The sequence below is a fragment of the Stegodyphus dumicola genome, chromosome 4 (assembly GCF_044657685.1).
Source record: "Stegodyphus dumicola isolate Sdum_Otavi_A_Nest chromosome 4, ASM4465768v1".
Lineage (NCBI taxonomy): Eukaryota > Metazoa > Arthropoda > Arachnida > Araneae > Eresidae > Stegodyphus > Stegodyphus dumicola.
The window spans coordinates 156,853,217-156,870,560 of record NC_140771.1 but is presented as its reverse complement, the minus strand read 5'-3'; the positions used below and the strand labels follow the sequence as shown (position 1 = coordinate 156,870,560).

General features: G+C 32.0%; 1 protein-coding gene across 1 annotated transcript in view; it reads left to right on the top strand.

Annotated features, from left to right (window-relative positions):
• Positions 1-855: 855 nt before the first annotated feature.
• Positions 856-17,344, top strand: part of LOC118185109 (acetylcholine receptor subunit alpha-like) — a 152,454-nt gene continuing 135,965 nt past the window's right edge. Inside the window, exon 1 of the mRNA XM_035354916.2 lies at positions 856-1,430. Coding sequence (XP_035210807.2) covers positions 1,029-1,430 — 402 coding nt within the window. The 5' untranslated portion in view covers positions 856-1,028. The remainder of the gene's footprint in view (positions 1,431-17,344) is intronic.

Below are 17,344 nucleotides of genomic sequence, written 5' to 3'. Positions count from 1 at the left end.
CGTATTGTTAGAAACTCAAAGTTAGCAACATGGACTTCAAACAGGCAGAATACGCTCTGATTTTACTTTTCAGAACCTTCCCTTGAATACTTCCTTCCGCCTAATCTGAATATCGCGCATGCTGAAAATTTGCATTTTGGAAGGGAAGTGAAATAAGAATTGAAAGGAAAGGTACTCATAATGGGTTAGAAAATTAAACGATATTTTACACATTTAAGCAAATTTTATTATTATGTTAATTAATTTTTTTCATAAATAAAACTCACTTTTAATTGTAATTAAGAACTAAGATATTTCATTTATAGCTAAAGTATTTTATTTATTTACATCATATAAAAAGTTAATGTTTCTTAATCATACACTAATCACAAATTGCTGAACCAAATGTAGTAGTATGTATAGTTAGTGCCGTTAAGGCTATCAATACATTATCTTTATGATATGCTTATAAGCATAGTATATCGCATATGCTTAATGAATTAATAAACCTGATGTTTTATCTATTATACGTAACCAATGTAGAAATAAGTTTTCTTAATGTTCAATTAAATGATTACATTGCTTTTTAATATGCATTTCTTATATACCTTATTCAAGAATTGAGCATAATACTTATATTTATCTTAGGTATTATGCTATGTATAGTCATGAGTAATGAGCATTTACGCATTCAAATGTACATGTTTGCATCACTAGTTTCGTAACGCATCGCTAAAAGAAACAAGAAAAGCCTCCGCACAAGTCGTTTCGATCTGACAGTCACGAAAAGAGGGAAGGAGAGCGAAAGAGTACGAAGAGCAATGCAGCATCATTCGTGGGATCAGCCGTTTGGTGGCGCTCTCGTCCATCCGGATCCCTCCTTCGAAAAAGGCGGTATGGAAGGCCGCATTGTTGTATCGCACGACCAAAACTCCCAGCCTGAGTTACCAGCTTTTATTTAAACAATACAAGACCGGACTCAGATTTCAGCTCTTGTTACCTGAGACTCATCAGCAATTTCAGCAAAAACTGTGTAACGATCCAACAAAATGAAGTACAGAATCCGAAGGAGGACAGAGAGCTATCGACCGTGTGCCACTCCGGTATATAACAGGGATGTGGAAGACGTGGCAGGCCGTGTTGATGCGAAAAGCATCCCGGACACACATGCGGGTAGCGGCCTCCGCTTTGAGATCATTGCATCACCTACACAAACGCTATGCTACCGTGACTGTACCAACCATAATATTTTGAGGAACTCTCGGACATGGCTTGTTTATTTCTTTCTCTCTTGCCTTCTGATTTTGGGAGTCTCTAAGGCCCACCCGGCGGCCAAGAGACTGCACGATGATTTGCTTAGTGATTACAACCGCCTCATCAGACCAGTTGGCAATCATTCACATAAAGTCACTGTACATTTGGGCCTCAAACTGTCACAGCTCATCGATATTGTAAGTACCATTTTCTGTATCGCGTAACCAAATATGATTACGCTGATATCTTTGTGTCGTTAAGAAAAGCCAAACAGCTATCAACAGCATAATATCTACTTATTTAACGATCGATTATTTTAATTCTTTTAACTGACTTAAAGCTGTATCTTTGGAGAAATTTGATACACAAATAATATATATACGGTGGCAATTAATTATTTGATTATTTTATTCTAACACTTTGCATACAAAAGGATGATATAGCTTAAAATTAAACATGAATACAATAACTGAATCGTATGTATTGCATGATACTGTGTATGTATTATAAAATAAGTTTCGTATTAAAAGGTAATCGTACAGGCATATTGAACTTCATATTTAATGAGTTAATTTTTATTTTGATAAAACATGTTTACTTAGCAGTCAAATTTTAAACATTTTTAATGATGCGCTTATAATTAAAGCATAAGTAAATATTTAAGTCAAATTTGTTCAGTTATAAGTAATATGATACAAATACGTATTTTAACATTTACCACAACTGTGTCTCATTTTGATCTTTTTAAAAGAATAAAGTGCAATCAGAAACATTTTATGTTAAAATGTTGATTTTACAGATGGTATATTAAAAAAAGAAATTCTAATTTATTATTTAAGTCTTACTTACAGAATTCGGATTGCATGAATAAGGGGAAAATAACTAAATAACTAATGTTTCGTAAAATAGAGGATATTTTAAACATCACAGTTAAGTTAAATAAAATTGCAAATTAGGTCTGCTAGTGTAAAAAAATCATTTCTGCATTTGGCTATTTTCAGTTTAATATTGCAACTGATAATTTGTAAATCCTGTAGTCTGCATTAAATATTGACTAGGTAGGTTTATTAACATGCAGTTTTAAATACCATTAGGATATTTCCAGATTTTGTAGTTATAAACTGACGAGAGTCACATTTTTGGTGATTATTAATAGATGAATTCGTATGTTCTAAATCATAAACAAATACTCTCTTTTTATTGCTAAGCATTAAATTTTTACACTTTTAAATGAATTTATTAGGCACATTTAGAGGACATTAAAAGAAAAAATTCGATTGTTCATTATATAAGCCTCGAAGATATCGCTCTGAAATTTTCCTGATTATTCTTCTTTCTTATGTATATATATATATATATATATATGATTTAAAGGTGTGTGAGTGTTTAAAATATTATAGACATTAAATTTAGAATTTAGAAATTAATTCGAATGATGATATTTTCAACCTTGCGACAATTAAATGTCTAAGCGATACAATATACTTCAAATAGTTTAAACATTATTATGATACTGGTACGTGTTGTGTACTACAGGTACTACTATTAACTATGTGTTTTATATTTTACATTACATTCTTTATAATTATAAATTTCACTTGTAGAAACAAGAATACATTTATAATTGGGAATTGGGAGGTAATGTAAACGCGTTTTAGATTGTAGCTGTCTGATTTGGGGCCACCCGGGACACTGATTTTTTCGAAAATTTAGTAACCCTACAAAATGGTTCCGGATTCTTCAAAAAGATAATATATATATATTTTTTTTTAATTTCAAATTTTTTTGTTCGTATGTTTTACCGTTTTTGGTGCTAAGAGAGGCAGTGGAGAATTTTCTTTCCCCTCCCCTTTTCCTTTTTTTTTAATTCAATGTTCAATTTTTTTTCTGCAAAATAGAGGTATAAACACTAAAAAGGTATTAATCCTGATTACGTATTTTTTTACTTAGTTAGGATTCATACGAAGGCAGAGGCGATCTTCAAAGAATAAAAATATTTACTTGAAGTAAGTTTGAACGCGATTGCCAGTGAATACCAACCAGAAAATATAAAAAATCAAATTTCGCCGCCAAAAGCCCCAACAGATTATTTGCAGTATATCGCCGGTTACCAAATAATAAAAATATGCAGAATTTTATTAGCAGTAGTTTTGGAAACGATGCTTTAAAATTATAGCTCATTATTATTGCTTCGTTTATAATGATTTCTTTTGGCTTATTTTCAGTTAGAAGTATACAGATGTCTTTAGTGAATATTGGCCATATTTGGGAAATATTGGTGAAAACCGTTTTCATACAGTATTAAAATAATCCTTCATATTTTGCTAATAATTGCATTTATAACTGTTGCCAAATAAATGGTTTGTTAAAACTAGGCAAACTTGTACCTCCAAGTAAAAACTAAACTTTGTATGATTATTTTGCAACGTTTTCTTTATTCCTTAGTAAGTATGCAAAGCAGGTGCTACAACCTCTTTATAATGACGTATTTGACCTATCTTTATTAAGGTAGGTCAAAAAAGTAATTATAAAAATGCTACCAAAAGGGTGTTTACTTTGATTTACAATCTTAAAATAAAAGGAAAGTTTCTTTAACTTACAGTTTCTTCAACACTATAGTGTGATATTAAAAAAACTCAAGTGCCATTCGATATGTTCATGTAGCTTTTAATTTTTTACTCATTTAACCATTTTCTTGTGATTTGAAACTATACTGTCTATTCTTAATTTCGTTAACTCTCACCGGAATTAAATTAGATGCGAGTATTTAAGCAAGAATTCTCTAATGTTTAGACAAAAAACATTTTTGACAATTACGCTCACCGTACTTTTCTCTCCCAAGCGTTTGCAAATTTGTTATCCATCATTAGCCATCTTGCTAGCCGAAATAAATTGTGCAAGTAGTAATGAGGCAACGCTTATTAAACTGTTTGCTTTATAGTTTCTTGCATAAGCTTAATTTAAATTTTAAATTCACATTTTTCTTACTGATATTTCGCAAGCTACGAAGATTTAAACTGTAAACACAAGTCGTGCATACTATTAATTCTAAAGTTTTAATTAAAAAGTAATTAATTTCACAAAGGGGGGCAAAATCTCATCTCACTGTTTTAATCGTGCATAAGAATTTTAGTTAGTTCTACAGAGTAACCGTACAAATTTGAAATCAAGCTTATTACATGAAATTCAGTTCTTCTGATTGACCAGCAGAAGTTATAATTCAAACTCTTAATATTTCACTGTGATCGGCATTAAACAAAATCCATAAAGGCAAATACATGAGTAAATTAAAACGCATTCTTCTTAGTAATGTACTAAAAGTTTAGTTTTAAAGCAAAATATTTTCACAATGAAGTCCTTTATTAAACAAATTCGAAGTTATATTATTTTAGAAAGAAAAAACAGTTGTCTTCTCAAATTTTTATTTTGCATTGAAGTTATTACCTGACTCCGGATGAAAAATATAAGCGAAGATAAGAATGTATTGTTTTGATTTCCTCTACTCCAAATAATTTAAAATTTTTTTCGTCCCGAGGTTAACTAAAGGAAATATATTTTAATTATTGTATATCAATAAATGAATTTTGAAAGAAAAAAGATCCGAAAAGTTTCAGATTTGAGCGGCGGCCCAGAAGCATTTGTTAAGGCTTTTTATGCTCTCGCGAGTTAGCAATTTGCCAGTCTGCTATTGCACTCACTATTACTAACTATTTGTTTTTCTCTTTGTAGTTTTATTATTAAGCATTGCTACAATATATACAAATCAAAAACAAAATCATAAAAGTTTTAAAAGCAGCGTAGCAGCATATGTTTCCAAAACAGAGTTAATTGTTGGCACTACATTTAAAAAAAATGTCCAGTCTTTTCTCGGTTCAGTGATGGCATAACATTTTAAAATTTTTTTCAGTTTTTTCTCGGTTCATCATATCAATACTCAGTTATTTTATTACGATCGCTTGCAATTTTTTTTTTTTTGTTTTTTTGTTATTCAGGTTTTGTATGTATTTATTTTGTATGTATTTATTAAATATCGTGTTCTTCGTACTTAAGCCACATAAATTTCAATACAAGGGTAAAATCACAAAATATTAAAGAGAGCATATCATTAGAATTTCCAATAGACAGTTTCGCAAGCTAGAGATAAAGAAGTTTTATTCCAAACAATATTGTCACAGCTCTTTTTCATATCATTGATTTTTGTTAATCAAAAATTCATTAATGTTTTATAAAATATGAAATAATTAATAATAGAAAAGAGCTGAACGTTTAAGATTTTAAAGGACGCCTAAAAGGGTTCGTTTAGGTTTTTTATAATTTCTCGCTGAGCTTGCAGTCTAATAGTCTAATATCACACTCAATCCCACTAACGCTTTATTTTTGTCTTTTAACTTTATTGTTCAGTATCATTTTCCTTACTCTTACGCCATATAAAATTCAATAGCAAAATTACAAAAATTTTAAAAGCAGCATAGCAGTATAAGTTCAGAATTGCTGATGAAGCGTTAAATGTTGGCATACATTTTTCTGTTTCGTCCAGTCTTTTCTCAGTTCATTATATCAATGGTAAGTTTTCTTACTAAGATGGCTTTACAAAACTTTTTTATTATTATTAACGCCTTGTGCGTTTATTTTATTTAATAAACATCACTTTCTTGTAGCTTATGCCAACAGCAAAATCAAAAAATACACTCCTGCTTCAAAAATAAACAACAAAGGCAAAACACGGAATAAATCAAAACAATATTATACATATGCACGAAATTGATCCAAGTGGTTGCTGTGGTATTACTAGACCACATAGCAAACAATAAAGCAGAGATATATAAAAACACATGTATTACGACCATCACATCGCGAAAGACCACAATGGGTCTAAAGAAAGTGCAATGGAAACATCACGTTAATTCTCTACTGAAATTCATGTTTGACAACAGCGAGGCAAGCGGGCAGTGTTTTCGATGATGGCTTGTTGCGGCAGTGCCGGCCATTCTTCTAGTAATGTATGTTGGAGTTCGTGGAGGGTGCCTGGTGGCCCAATGCGACCTACTATCCTTTGTCCCAACATGTTCCACATATACTCTATAGGATTCAAGTCCTGCGATTATATGAGCGGACATGATCATCGATAAATATTGCGTCGGTATCCATTGCAGCGATAAAAGGACGTATAAGAAAGTGTCGAATTTAGTCGCAATTGTACGGATCACTGTGCGGCCAGAGTGCACGGATCAAAGGTCAGTGCGGCCATTCGTTGCTATCCCAACCCATATAAGTTAGCCTCCTACTCCGTAAAGGTCGCTTTCGACAATGTTCGCGACCGATATCGTGTCTCTGGCTCTCATCATATCATTATCTTTCTGGAATTGTTCTGCATGTTAAATCTATGAATAATACAGCGCCCCACTGTTTTAATGTAGAACTGCGATATTCACGGGCCCAAATCAACGGCGCTCTGATATGTCATGGGAACGGCACACAAACCACAGATCATCGGGCGTACAGTCACCTTCATGAAGTCAAAGCACACAGTTTGGCGAGATATGGGCCGTTCTGCAGCAGCAGAGAGATGCAACGCCAGCTATCGTGCATTTTGGTTGCCTGTTTGCGTTCGGCGAGCTACCTCTATCCCGCTATCCCGTATATAAATTGTATGTATTAATACCCTTTTTCACATTCCTATCTTTTTTTAGCCTTTACTTATTTTTTTATCACGAGTGTATTTAAAAACAGCATATCTTTAGAATTCCCGATAGACAGTCTAGCGCGCTGGAGATATTCTTTTTTCCGCATAGTGTTGCAACTGCTGGCTTTGAAATTGTTAAGTTTGTTACTCAAAAACTTTTGTAATTGTTCCAAAATTTGAAATACATAAACAAATCTGGAAATCAAAAGAACTTTACATATTGGATGTGGATGTTTGTTTCCAAACGCATCTTCTAAGCTTTATTTACATCTGTAATCGTTGAGTCTTAATATCTGCAAACGATTTTGCTATGTTAGTTCTGCTAAGCAGTGTGAAATGATTTTACGAATATCCGTATCTCGTCATTTAGTGAATGATAAAATTTTCCCATGCAAGTTTATTACAGTTTACTTATTACTCACAATATTATTTTTCCATCATTAGATACATGCTGAGATGCATATCACATTCCGACAATGTGTTTTAAAAAGCGATCTACGATGAAAGTCTATGATGTGGTTTATTTCCTTTGAGTTCTCAAATTTAGCGAAAAGCTTTCTTGCCTTAAAACTGCAAAATGTACAGCTAAGAGACATTGCATCCAAAATTTTATTTTCGGTTGTAAAGTCTGAGCTTTTTTCTGTGCCTAGCATAAACTTATCCAGATTTAAATGCTTATATCATCCCAACTATTTAAAACAAAGAATATTTTCAAACAATCTGTTCAACTGAATAGTTTGTTCATTTCAATAGTTTCTGTAGCTAGACCACTACAGAAAGGGTGGACATTGGCGCCACACTTTTTCAGTTTCCATATTGTTTAGACATGCATGCCAAGCGGCCACCTTAAAAACAGCGTGACTAATTGTATTTTAGCCTTTAGTTGAGTAACCATTCTGAAGCAACCATAATATTTAGACCCACATCTTAGTTCCGATTTTATCGCTTTTACGACTGAAGATGGCAAGGCGATTAACAGCTATGTTGATAGTGAAATAGAGGAGGAGGATGCGCACCTCAACTTCTTTCTAGAAGAGACCAATTTCCGAGAACGGTTGAAATATTCCAAATCAGATACCACTGAAAACATATTTCATTAATGCATATATGATTAAATAAAATATTTTTTAATTATTTAAATTACGGTATGCTTTGCGTGATCAAATTATTTGTAAATTATAAAAGAAGTTCTTTCCAAAAAGAAATAGATGATGTTAGCTTTTCAAACATAACATTGGATGCCTGCCCAAACAGACTTTTCCGCAGCGAAGGCGAAAACTGCCTCTTCATCGAAAAGGTATGAATGAATAACAATAGGTCTCGCTGTTATTCTGTCACACCAAGCATGTTAGACAAGATTTAGCACAAAGGAAGGCAGAGTTTCTCCATACCTTAAGGAAATACGATGGCATTTTCTTTTTTGGCAAGTTTCTAAGAATAACATTATTTGATAGCCGGCAGAATTTTTCTGTGGGTTAATGAAAAGAAGGAAGGAAGGAGTCTCGAAAGAAATTTAAGAAGTTATTACATTTTAACTGCAATTAACTGAAGAATATTATAAAGGTTTTCTTCATTAAAGAGTTATGGCGACATTTAGAAAAATCTGATAGGCACACCACATGACTTCCTTGCATGGCCCATTAAATTATACACATTATTGCTGCATTTCATTTAAACTTATTTCTTCGAATTTCGTTAGAGCTATATATTTCTCATTCAATCAAATCAGTTCTTAGTTCGCAGAACGAAGCACTATATAAAAGCTCAAAACATCTTCATTAAAAATATACGGAAAAACATAAATCATCAAATAAAGTTAAAAACAGCTAACAAGGTTAACTTTCTTCCCCACTGGGAGAAAATATACCTAAGTTGATATGCCAACTGACTTAATTCACTATTCTACTAAGAGTTTCAAATCTAAACAAATGGCGGCCTCTTTAGGCCTAGCGTCACTTTTAAATTGTTAATAATTCTACAACTGTTGCATGCACGTTAACTAAGGGTGTAGAGACATTAGGTACTTTTGCAAGCAGGCAAGATGAAAAATTAGCAAACGCCTTAGCCGGAAATCGAACCACGGGCCTCTGGAATCCCGGCCTAGCGTGCAGAACCACTACACCGCGAAGGCATGCTAGGAAGGCGTTAGAAATACCTTATAAGAACATAAAGAATCTTAACAGGAATATACGAACAACATAATTCAATCACTTTTAAAGCAAAAATAAAATGCACAATTTACCAACATATAAGAATAAATAAGCAGAGTTTACCAAAGAAGCCTCTTCTAAATGTTTATCAATTTCAGTCAGGGAATATTGCACTCTGGCTAAATCGGAAGCTGGGAATAAAACGAATAATATATTTATCTACTCCCAAACACAGGTCTAATGGTGAAGTTAATCCGCTTGAAATATGACCCTTAGCAATAATTGTTGCAAGCTTCATTGCTTCCTTCATTGCAATAACTGTTTCAATCTTCACTGAAATAAGTGTACAGTTACGCCTTAATTAATTACGTTTTCATTACTGAACATGTACAAAAATGTAAATAATAAGGAATCTGTATGTATGTACGCATATACATTCTGCATAATGTGGAAAAACGATTTCATCTATAAATATCGAATTTTTAATACACGTAGTTCTCTAACCGAACATGAGAATATCGACGTCCAAATTTTGAATTTTGAGTTTATTCTATTTATTTGGAATTTCGTGCAAACTTATTTTATTTTTTATTAACAAGTGGATTAATTTAGAAGAAAAACGTGGCAAAACTATTGTAAATAAAATATTTTTACCTCTTGCTATTCGAGAAAGGGAAATATATTTAACTCCGCTAGTTAACTCCGCTAGTTGCAAACAATGAATATGTTGACACTGCGGAAGTAAAATTACTTTTATTTCCTAAGCTCTAGTATATCCATTCAATTGAAGGTCTTTATAGATGGATAAATTAAATGGTTGTTGAACAAACACAATCATTAAAAACACTTTTCTACTTTTTAATGTGATTGATTTAAATAAAAATGCATTAAAATCACTAGATATGTAGTCAGAAATATTATATATTTTTATAAAATGTCCCTAGTTGGATTAATTAAAATCATTATCTATTTTTCACTTTTACAATAACTATTTTAAGCAGCTGGTTTTTAAATAAATAAAACAGTGAATAAAAAGAAGTATTTTGATTTTTACTGTCGAATTGGATGTGCTGTAAATACAAAGAAAGCTACGTATAGTAACAACGCTTAAGACGCAAAATAATGGTGTTAGCAGGTGTGAGTCTAAGTGCAGATTGGTAACATGCGATGCTTAGCGAGAGCATAAAAAAGCCTTAAAAATATCTTGTAGTGCAACGTTAAAAACCTGAATCTTATTAGATATGCTTCCTCTTTTGCATTGATTTGATTGTTTACTTTTATTTTTATATTTGATTTATTTTCAACAACATTTAATTTAACATTTTACATTTTTTTTTCTCTTCCAGTTGAAATTGCATTGGTTTACTAATTTCTACAGATCGAGTTTTATCAAGTTAAATTTTTCATGGACTTAAAAAAAGTGCTATCTTCATTTTGGAAGAAAGTGCCTTTTGTTTCTCATTTTCTAAAATAATTTTCGAAGGTTGTTCTGTCAATAAGAATACAAAAAAACAAGAAATTTAAGATTGGTAAATTCTTTAGAGCAGAAATATTTAGCATTTCTTTTTACCAGTAAAAAGTTTAATTTGTGCTTAAGTCTGGACAGCATTAGAGTTCTGCAAAGAGTTGGTACTTGGTGTTAACCATTAAGAACTTATATAACCAAATTTAACTTTTGATGTACCACTAAAACTTCGGTAAGGGTCTGAAATTTGAATGAATTGTTTCCAGTTCTTTCAGCCATGATCTTCATATGAAAATGCATTTGGATGAAAAATTAGTGTCACATTAATTTAAAAATAATATATTTTCTTTTCATTCTTATATCTTCATATAACATTAATTTACTGCCTTTCCCTTTTCGTCAATTTTAGTGCAGCACGCTATATTTGCCTCTTACAAAAAAAAAAAAAAAAAAAAAAAAAAACTAATAAGATAAATTTAATAACAAACTTTATATTTGCAAATATCATACATTTTTTTGTTGCTAGGTTTTAGATTACATATTCTTTTCTTCCCATGCCTACACCTCCGCGATAAAAAGTTGCATTCAGAACCTCAATCAAGCACACATCGTAATTTAACTTCAGTTCTTTAAACTTGCACTAGACGAAAGTCATGAAGAATAAATCTGAGAAAATGCAATGCCACTAATCATGTTTGTGAGTTTTTCAATGAAAGTACTTTAAAGATTCTTGTATCATTAAATAATAAACAATCTGTAGGGATAAATATTCCTCGCATTGGTGAAAAACGGCGGCACCTAGAGCCCTCAAATTTGAGCCGACAAAATCCTCTGCCTATCATATTTACCTTAATACTGGAATTTTGAATTTCTAGTATGTATTTTTATATTTTGTTTGGACTTAAATTAAATTTGATTAAAATGTATTTAAACGTAATGTTTTGCCATACGATAAAACGTTACTTACTAGTCCAAAGGGGCTTTGTCCCTGATGGACTATTGTTTTCGCTTTGCTATTTTGCGTCGAATCATTCTGAACGTCCGTTTACCTTTTCAAACTGTTGCCAACGAAAATTATCGCCTTGTATTATATTTGAAAAAATTAAATAATGAAGAATCTGCCTAAATGTATGTATGTTTCTCGCATTGTGATGAAACAATGGTACCTAGAACCATCGAATTTTGAATGACGTAATCCTCCTGCGAATATGGATCTTTGAAATTTGGAAGACCAAATTTGAAATTTGGAATTCGTTTTATTATAGATTTACTACTTTGTAAAACTTTAACTAATTTTTATTAACAAACCCAAGGATTTCAAAGCGAGCAATGGCAACGTTTTGCAGAAAAAAAAAACATTTTTATCTCCAGCGCGCGAGACTCTGTATCGGCAATTCTAAAGATATGCTCAATTTAAAACTATTTTGTGATATTGCTCTTGAACTGAATTTTATGGTTTTAAGTTCGAAGAATATGATATTTGATAAATAAAGGTAGAACACAAAATGTTAGGAAAAACTCCCCTTTGGGTGTAATTTAAAATCTGAAACCTTTCAGATTTTATTTTTTTTAAACTAGAATGTTTTTATGTTTTAAATTTAATCAGAAAATTACGCGATTTAACAGAAATGTTTTACCCCTCGATAAAATGTAGGATATTGCCTGTCTAATTATTGCTCGAATTTGTTCCTACATCAGTACAAAAGATCTTTACGCTCTTTCTCACTTAGAAATCTAATAAGGTAAACTCTTACCTTTTTATGCCACGGTTCTTCATTTCTTTGACCATCACTCCTGTAAAATGAGTTGAACTCCAACATCTGTAAAGGCATCGGATTTTGTTGGAGCTGTAAAAACTAAAAATCAACCATTCCTTCATCGGTTTCGAACCATCTTACAGTGCTAGGTAGAAGGGCTGTCACTTACATAACGAAAGCGTGATTTGGGAAATGGGATGATTCCTTACATATGAATAAGATGCAATTTTTATTTTCCTGTTTTTTAGAAAATTTTAGTTAGAAGAACCATTATGAAGTCGTTTATCATAATCTGAGGAAGAATTTCTTGCCGGCGAACAACCAAGACTAGTAGTATTCTCACCGCTTCCTTACCTCGTTTAAGACCGCTCGCCGCTCGTTTATTTTCTGTAACAATAACAATGATCCTGCCTTTTTCGAGTAATCTTTATACACATAGTTAATATTATAAAATTAATAACAGTTACATAAAGTTTAAACAGGATACTAGCTCATCTGAAGAAATAAATTGTTTATAAATGAAATTGCTTTCAGCAAATAAATTCGAAACGATAAGAAAATTTTTTATCTGTTTTGCATTTAATAAAATATGGATAGTTAGTTATAAATGACCAATGAATCTGAAACTTTTGGCATTTCTAACTGAGAGGCATTATTTTAAAAAAGGAAACGTGGTACAAAAATAAGAATTTGTATACATGTGAAGAACAGAATTTCCAGATTTAAACGACTAAAACGAAGTATGGAGAAACTTTGAAAGTTAAACACACACCGTGTCAATAAAAGCTATTTTTCGACTTTTCTTTCGGTAATCGCTGTCTGCATCCATCATTAACTTCCAGTTACAAAAATGGCTTATATAAAAGATATTCATGTTAAGGCATTTTAAAACTGAAAACATAAAGAAATGTACTTTTTACTGCCTCCCTGCCCTTTTTAATATATGTAAGAAATGTTTATACTAATTAAATATAAAAAGCAAAATCTTTGAACTCCGTACAAAAACAATCAACGAGATATTTCATTTCAACGTATGAGATAATCTTCAGTAGTATAGAACTGCAATATTTACATTTGTAAGTAACTAAAATTGAAATATCAAAGCAGAAAAAAGAATCTGACATTAATACATTAAGTGACTACTAGAAAGACTACCAGAAGGCTGTCGTGAAAAAGAATAATTTTTTTCAAAAGGAAAATTTTATTTCCCTCTTTCTCTCAGAACTTTATAGACTTTATAGACATGTTTTGGAAAAAAGGGCCAGGGTTTGGAATTGGCACATAATCAACTCGTAACATTGGTTAATGTATTTAAAAAATGGGAATAAATTTTTGGAATGATTATTATATTACGATTCTAAAGTAATAAAACTGCATGAGAACATTAAATAACGTATTGATAATTTATGATAGCGCTGATAATTTATGAATTACTTGCCTGAAAATGCTTTCGGCATATCATTTATTACAAAATTATACGTTAAAAAATATTACAACTTGTAAATCGCAAAAAAATGTCACTGAATGCCATCAAAGGAAAAAAGTATCAACCTCAAATTAGTCCCGTTTGTTTCCAAACCGATCCCTCAAGCAAAGCAAAATAATAATGTTAAAAATTCTATATATATATATATATATATATAATCGGATAATTTGAAAAATAACTGCAATGGATTAGGGACGATTCTTTGCACTGTAATAACATGGGCAAACTTTACTGCATAATTACCTAAAGGCAGCATGACGAAGAAAACCAGGAGTCGTGGCGGAAATTAACAAGACGCAATTTATTTCTCGACACTTAATTCCTCTTGGCACATTCTATATCACACATCATTTTGGGTGCAAGATGCACCCGACAGTTTCGTTGTCCCTTACATATCTTGAAACAATAAATAAAGCATAGCGAGAGCATACGTTATTAGCAGCAAGCAAAGGGAAGTAAAAAAAAATATTTCGCAACAGTAGCGTTGGTATTTATAGGCAAAACTTTATTTCACCTGATTGGCTGAGAGCCCTCTGCGTTGCAATATGATTAAACACGAAAAGGATTAAATTTCAGATGACTTTAGATGACGTAGTTTAGATTTATGTATTAGTATTTTTAAGATAGGAGGGGTCATAGCCAAATTAAAGTTCGTCTAAGACAGGTTGTGAAGAAAAGGCTGCACAATCACAGTTATGGATATTATGTATATTTGTAAAATCTAAAAGTATAATAACGTATTTATTTGTTTTCGATATGTACGCTATCTTACTTTTAAGATTTCACTAATATATATCATATCTATAAATGTTCAAATAGCGAAATATTTACGCTGCTTCGATTAAATTAAAGTACAGCCTAAATATTTATTTCTATACTAGAGCATAATTTCGAAGCATTATTGAAACTTTGTCTTCGGCCGAAATGTCTACTGTTTTGCTTCGTTTGAAGAAAACTTTTCGTCTAATCTCTCTTTGTTGCAGCACAAACTAAAACGGAAATCGATATCTTTAATTATTGAAGGTAATTTCTTTTAAGATATTAATTATTTACTATGAAGAAAATGTCTACTTTTATGATACGGATTAAAAAATAATTTCCGAAGTTATCTTTTTCCTAAAAGACATTTAAAACGGAAAAGAAATTTGCTTATAACATTTATTCAAAATGCATTTGCTCACTGCATAATTCACCCCCTCCATAAAAAGAGAGCTTTTTTATTTTTAAGTAGTGGAAAAAATAACATAGATAGAATTGTTATAATTTTTTTTTCATTATTTAAAATCCACAGAACCGTTCATGCTTCGACTTGAAATGGCGGAATGCAAAATAATCCCTCTTCCACCATGCAGAGATTTAGAAAATGCAGAATTTTTCCGAATTTCTAAACGTCCATTTCCTTTTCTAAACTTAAGTAACTGTGGAAGACATTTTATGATTAAATTCCTGCATCTGTCCTAAATAATGCACGCAACAAGGAGTTAGAGAATAATTTTAACGACAGATTTTCTTTCCATGCATTCTGATTTATCAAAGATATTAACAAGAAATAAGATGTGCTAGTTTTTTATTACAATGTGTGTAATATGTTCAAGGGTTTAATAATATGCTTTAATTTGCACATATTTGTTAGCGAAATTTAGCTTTAGCCTGTTGAGTTGTTTGTCAGGGTGACTGCAAGCATCCTATCATTGTGATGTCTTCTCAGGTTTAAGAACCAAGTAATTAAAACTTTTCAGAGAAGCTCCAGCTACCACGGCAGGAAATTGTTTCGACTTAATTGAGAAATAACAAATTTCATTAATTAGCTGAGCTTTCAGAAATAAGCCCAAGGCTCTACTTGAATGTCGTAAAAGTAAGTTAACTTAAAAATTGAAATGTAAACTAAGGAAAGCGAAAGGAGCAAAAAATAATAAATTTGAATGAGTAATTTAAGTGAATCACTGTAAACAATAAATCAAAATTAAATTATACAGAAATGGAGAAATAAACGAGACAGCATAATGCTACAATATGATATGTGATAAGTGTAACAAATAACAGTCGTAAAGTTTCACGTTACATTCATTTGCATAATAAATAAAATGCTTGACTGCTTTACTTTGTAGTACACCTAATTTATTTCAACGCCTCATTTGCCAACGCCTTCTATTTAACACATTTTAATAATAGGTACGTCGGTCCGTGTGCTGAGATAAAATAATTTTGGTCATTTCCTAAAGTCAAGAATACTTGTTTTGAACTGAAACCGAACACTCTTGCTCCTCTCCGTCAATTTATTCTTTGCTCTGTAACCTACCTGACTGTGTCGTTCCCATATGTAAGACTTTATACTCTTCGAATGCAGAAAACCCGAAATTTACGATTTTCATACAAGTAAGATATTTAGCGAGTAAGAGTTTAACCGAAAGGCGTGCCTACTAGCGGCTGAACGGTGAATTTGCTGAGCACTGGTATTTCGACCCAGCTTTCAAATCTTGGCGAAAGGTCTGACCGCATAGATTTCTGATTTTTCTTAGGTCTGATCTTTGCCTATATACGTAGCGCCGTCTATACGTATATCCGTATATACGTAACCCCGTATTCCTGTATACGTATAATATGAATACGATCCAGATTATCTGCAGAGGTCTTCGATGCTTTCCAACAAGTACGTTTCCGCGTGAATTACCGTAATCTAAATAATGCTAAGCCTTCAACTGGGAGGAGTAACAGTACATCCCAACTTGTGTAAAATGCGAGTTTATATTGATTGAAATAATGAGAAAGAAAACCTTAAGGAAAATGATTATTAAAATATAAAAAAATAAATATGATTTCTCGATGCACGAAAGTCAGCTATGCTTATAACTTATAGGTTACATCACTGAGTTATACTTAACAGAAATAAGACATTTGACGCAAAACGTTGGTAGTGTAGTGTTATAGGCGTGCACGTTGCCTTGCGGAAAGTTAAAATCCGAAAAAATTTCATTGAGGAAGTATTTCGAAAATATGTAAGGTAAAACAGATTATGATAGACAGCTGCTAAGCAATAATTTTCTAAGAATAACAAAACTGGGATAAACGTGGAATGCTCTTGATTTCAAATTTCTCAAATTTGGCAGTAAATTTGGTCTTCAACTGAAGGGTCTATACTTCATTGCATATTACGGATTTCAGGTCGGTAACCGAAAGGACCATGGACAAATTTTCCAAGTTGCATCAAATCTAATAAATTTTAAAATTACACTATTGCCACTTATCGTTCTCTAAATCTTAGCGTAATTAGTGTTTCTAATGCGGATTTACGCATTGCCATTCAAAGGTAGTGAAAATTATTTAAATAGAAATATCCCGATATGGGTTAGAGGGTCGTCCAACATCATTCGAGAAAGGGCGCGGACTAATATTGGAGACGGATCCGTTTCAAGATTTCATCTGAAGTTGAAGATTTCGTGTGACGAGTGGTACCAGTACATGCGAACCAAGAAATATCTCATCATTGCGAGCTAATGTCCACATCATGGGAGTCTTGTTTTATCCTTCAGTCAAACTAGTTGTCCAAAACTAGTAGGTTGGATTTTGACT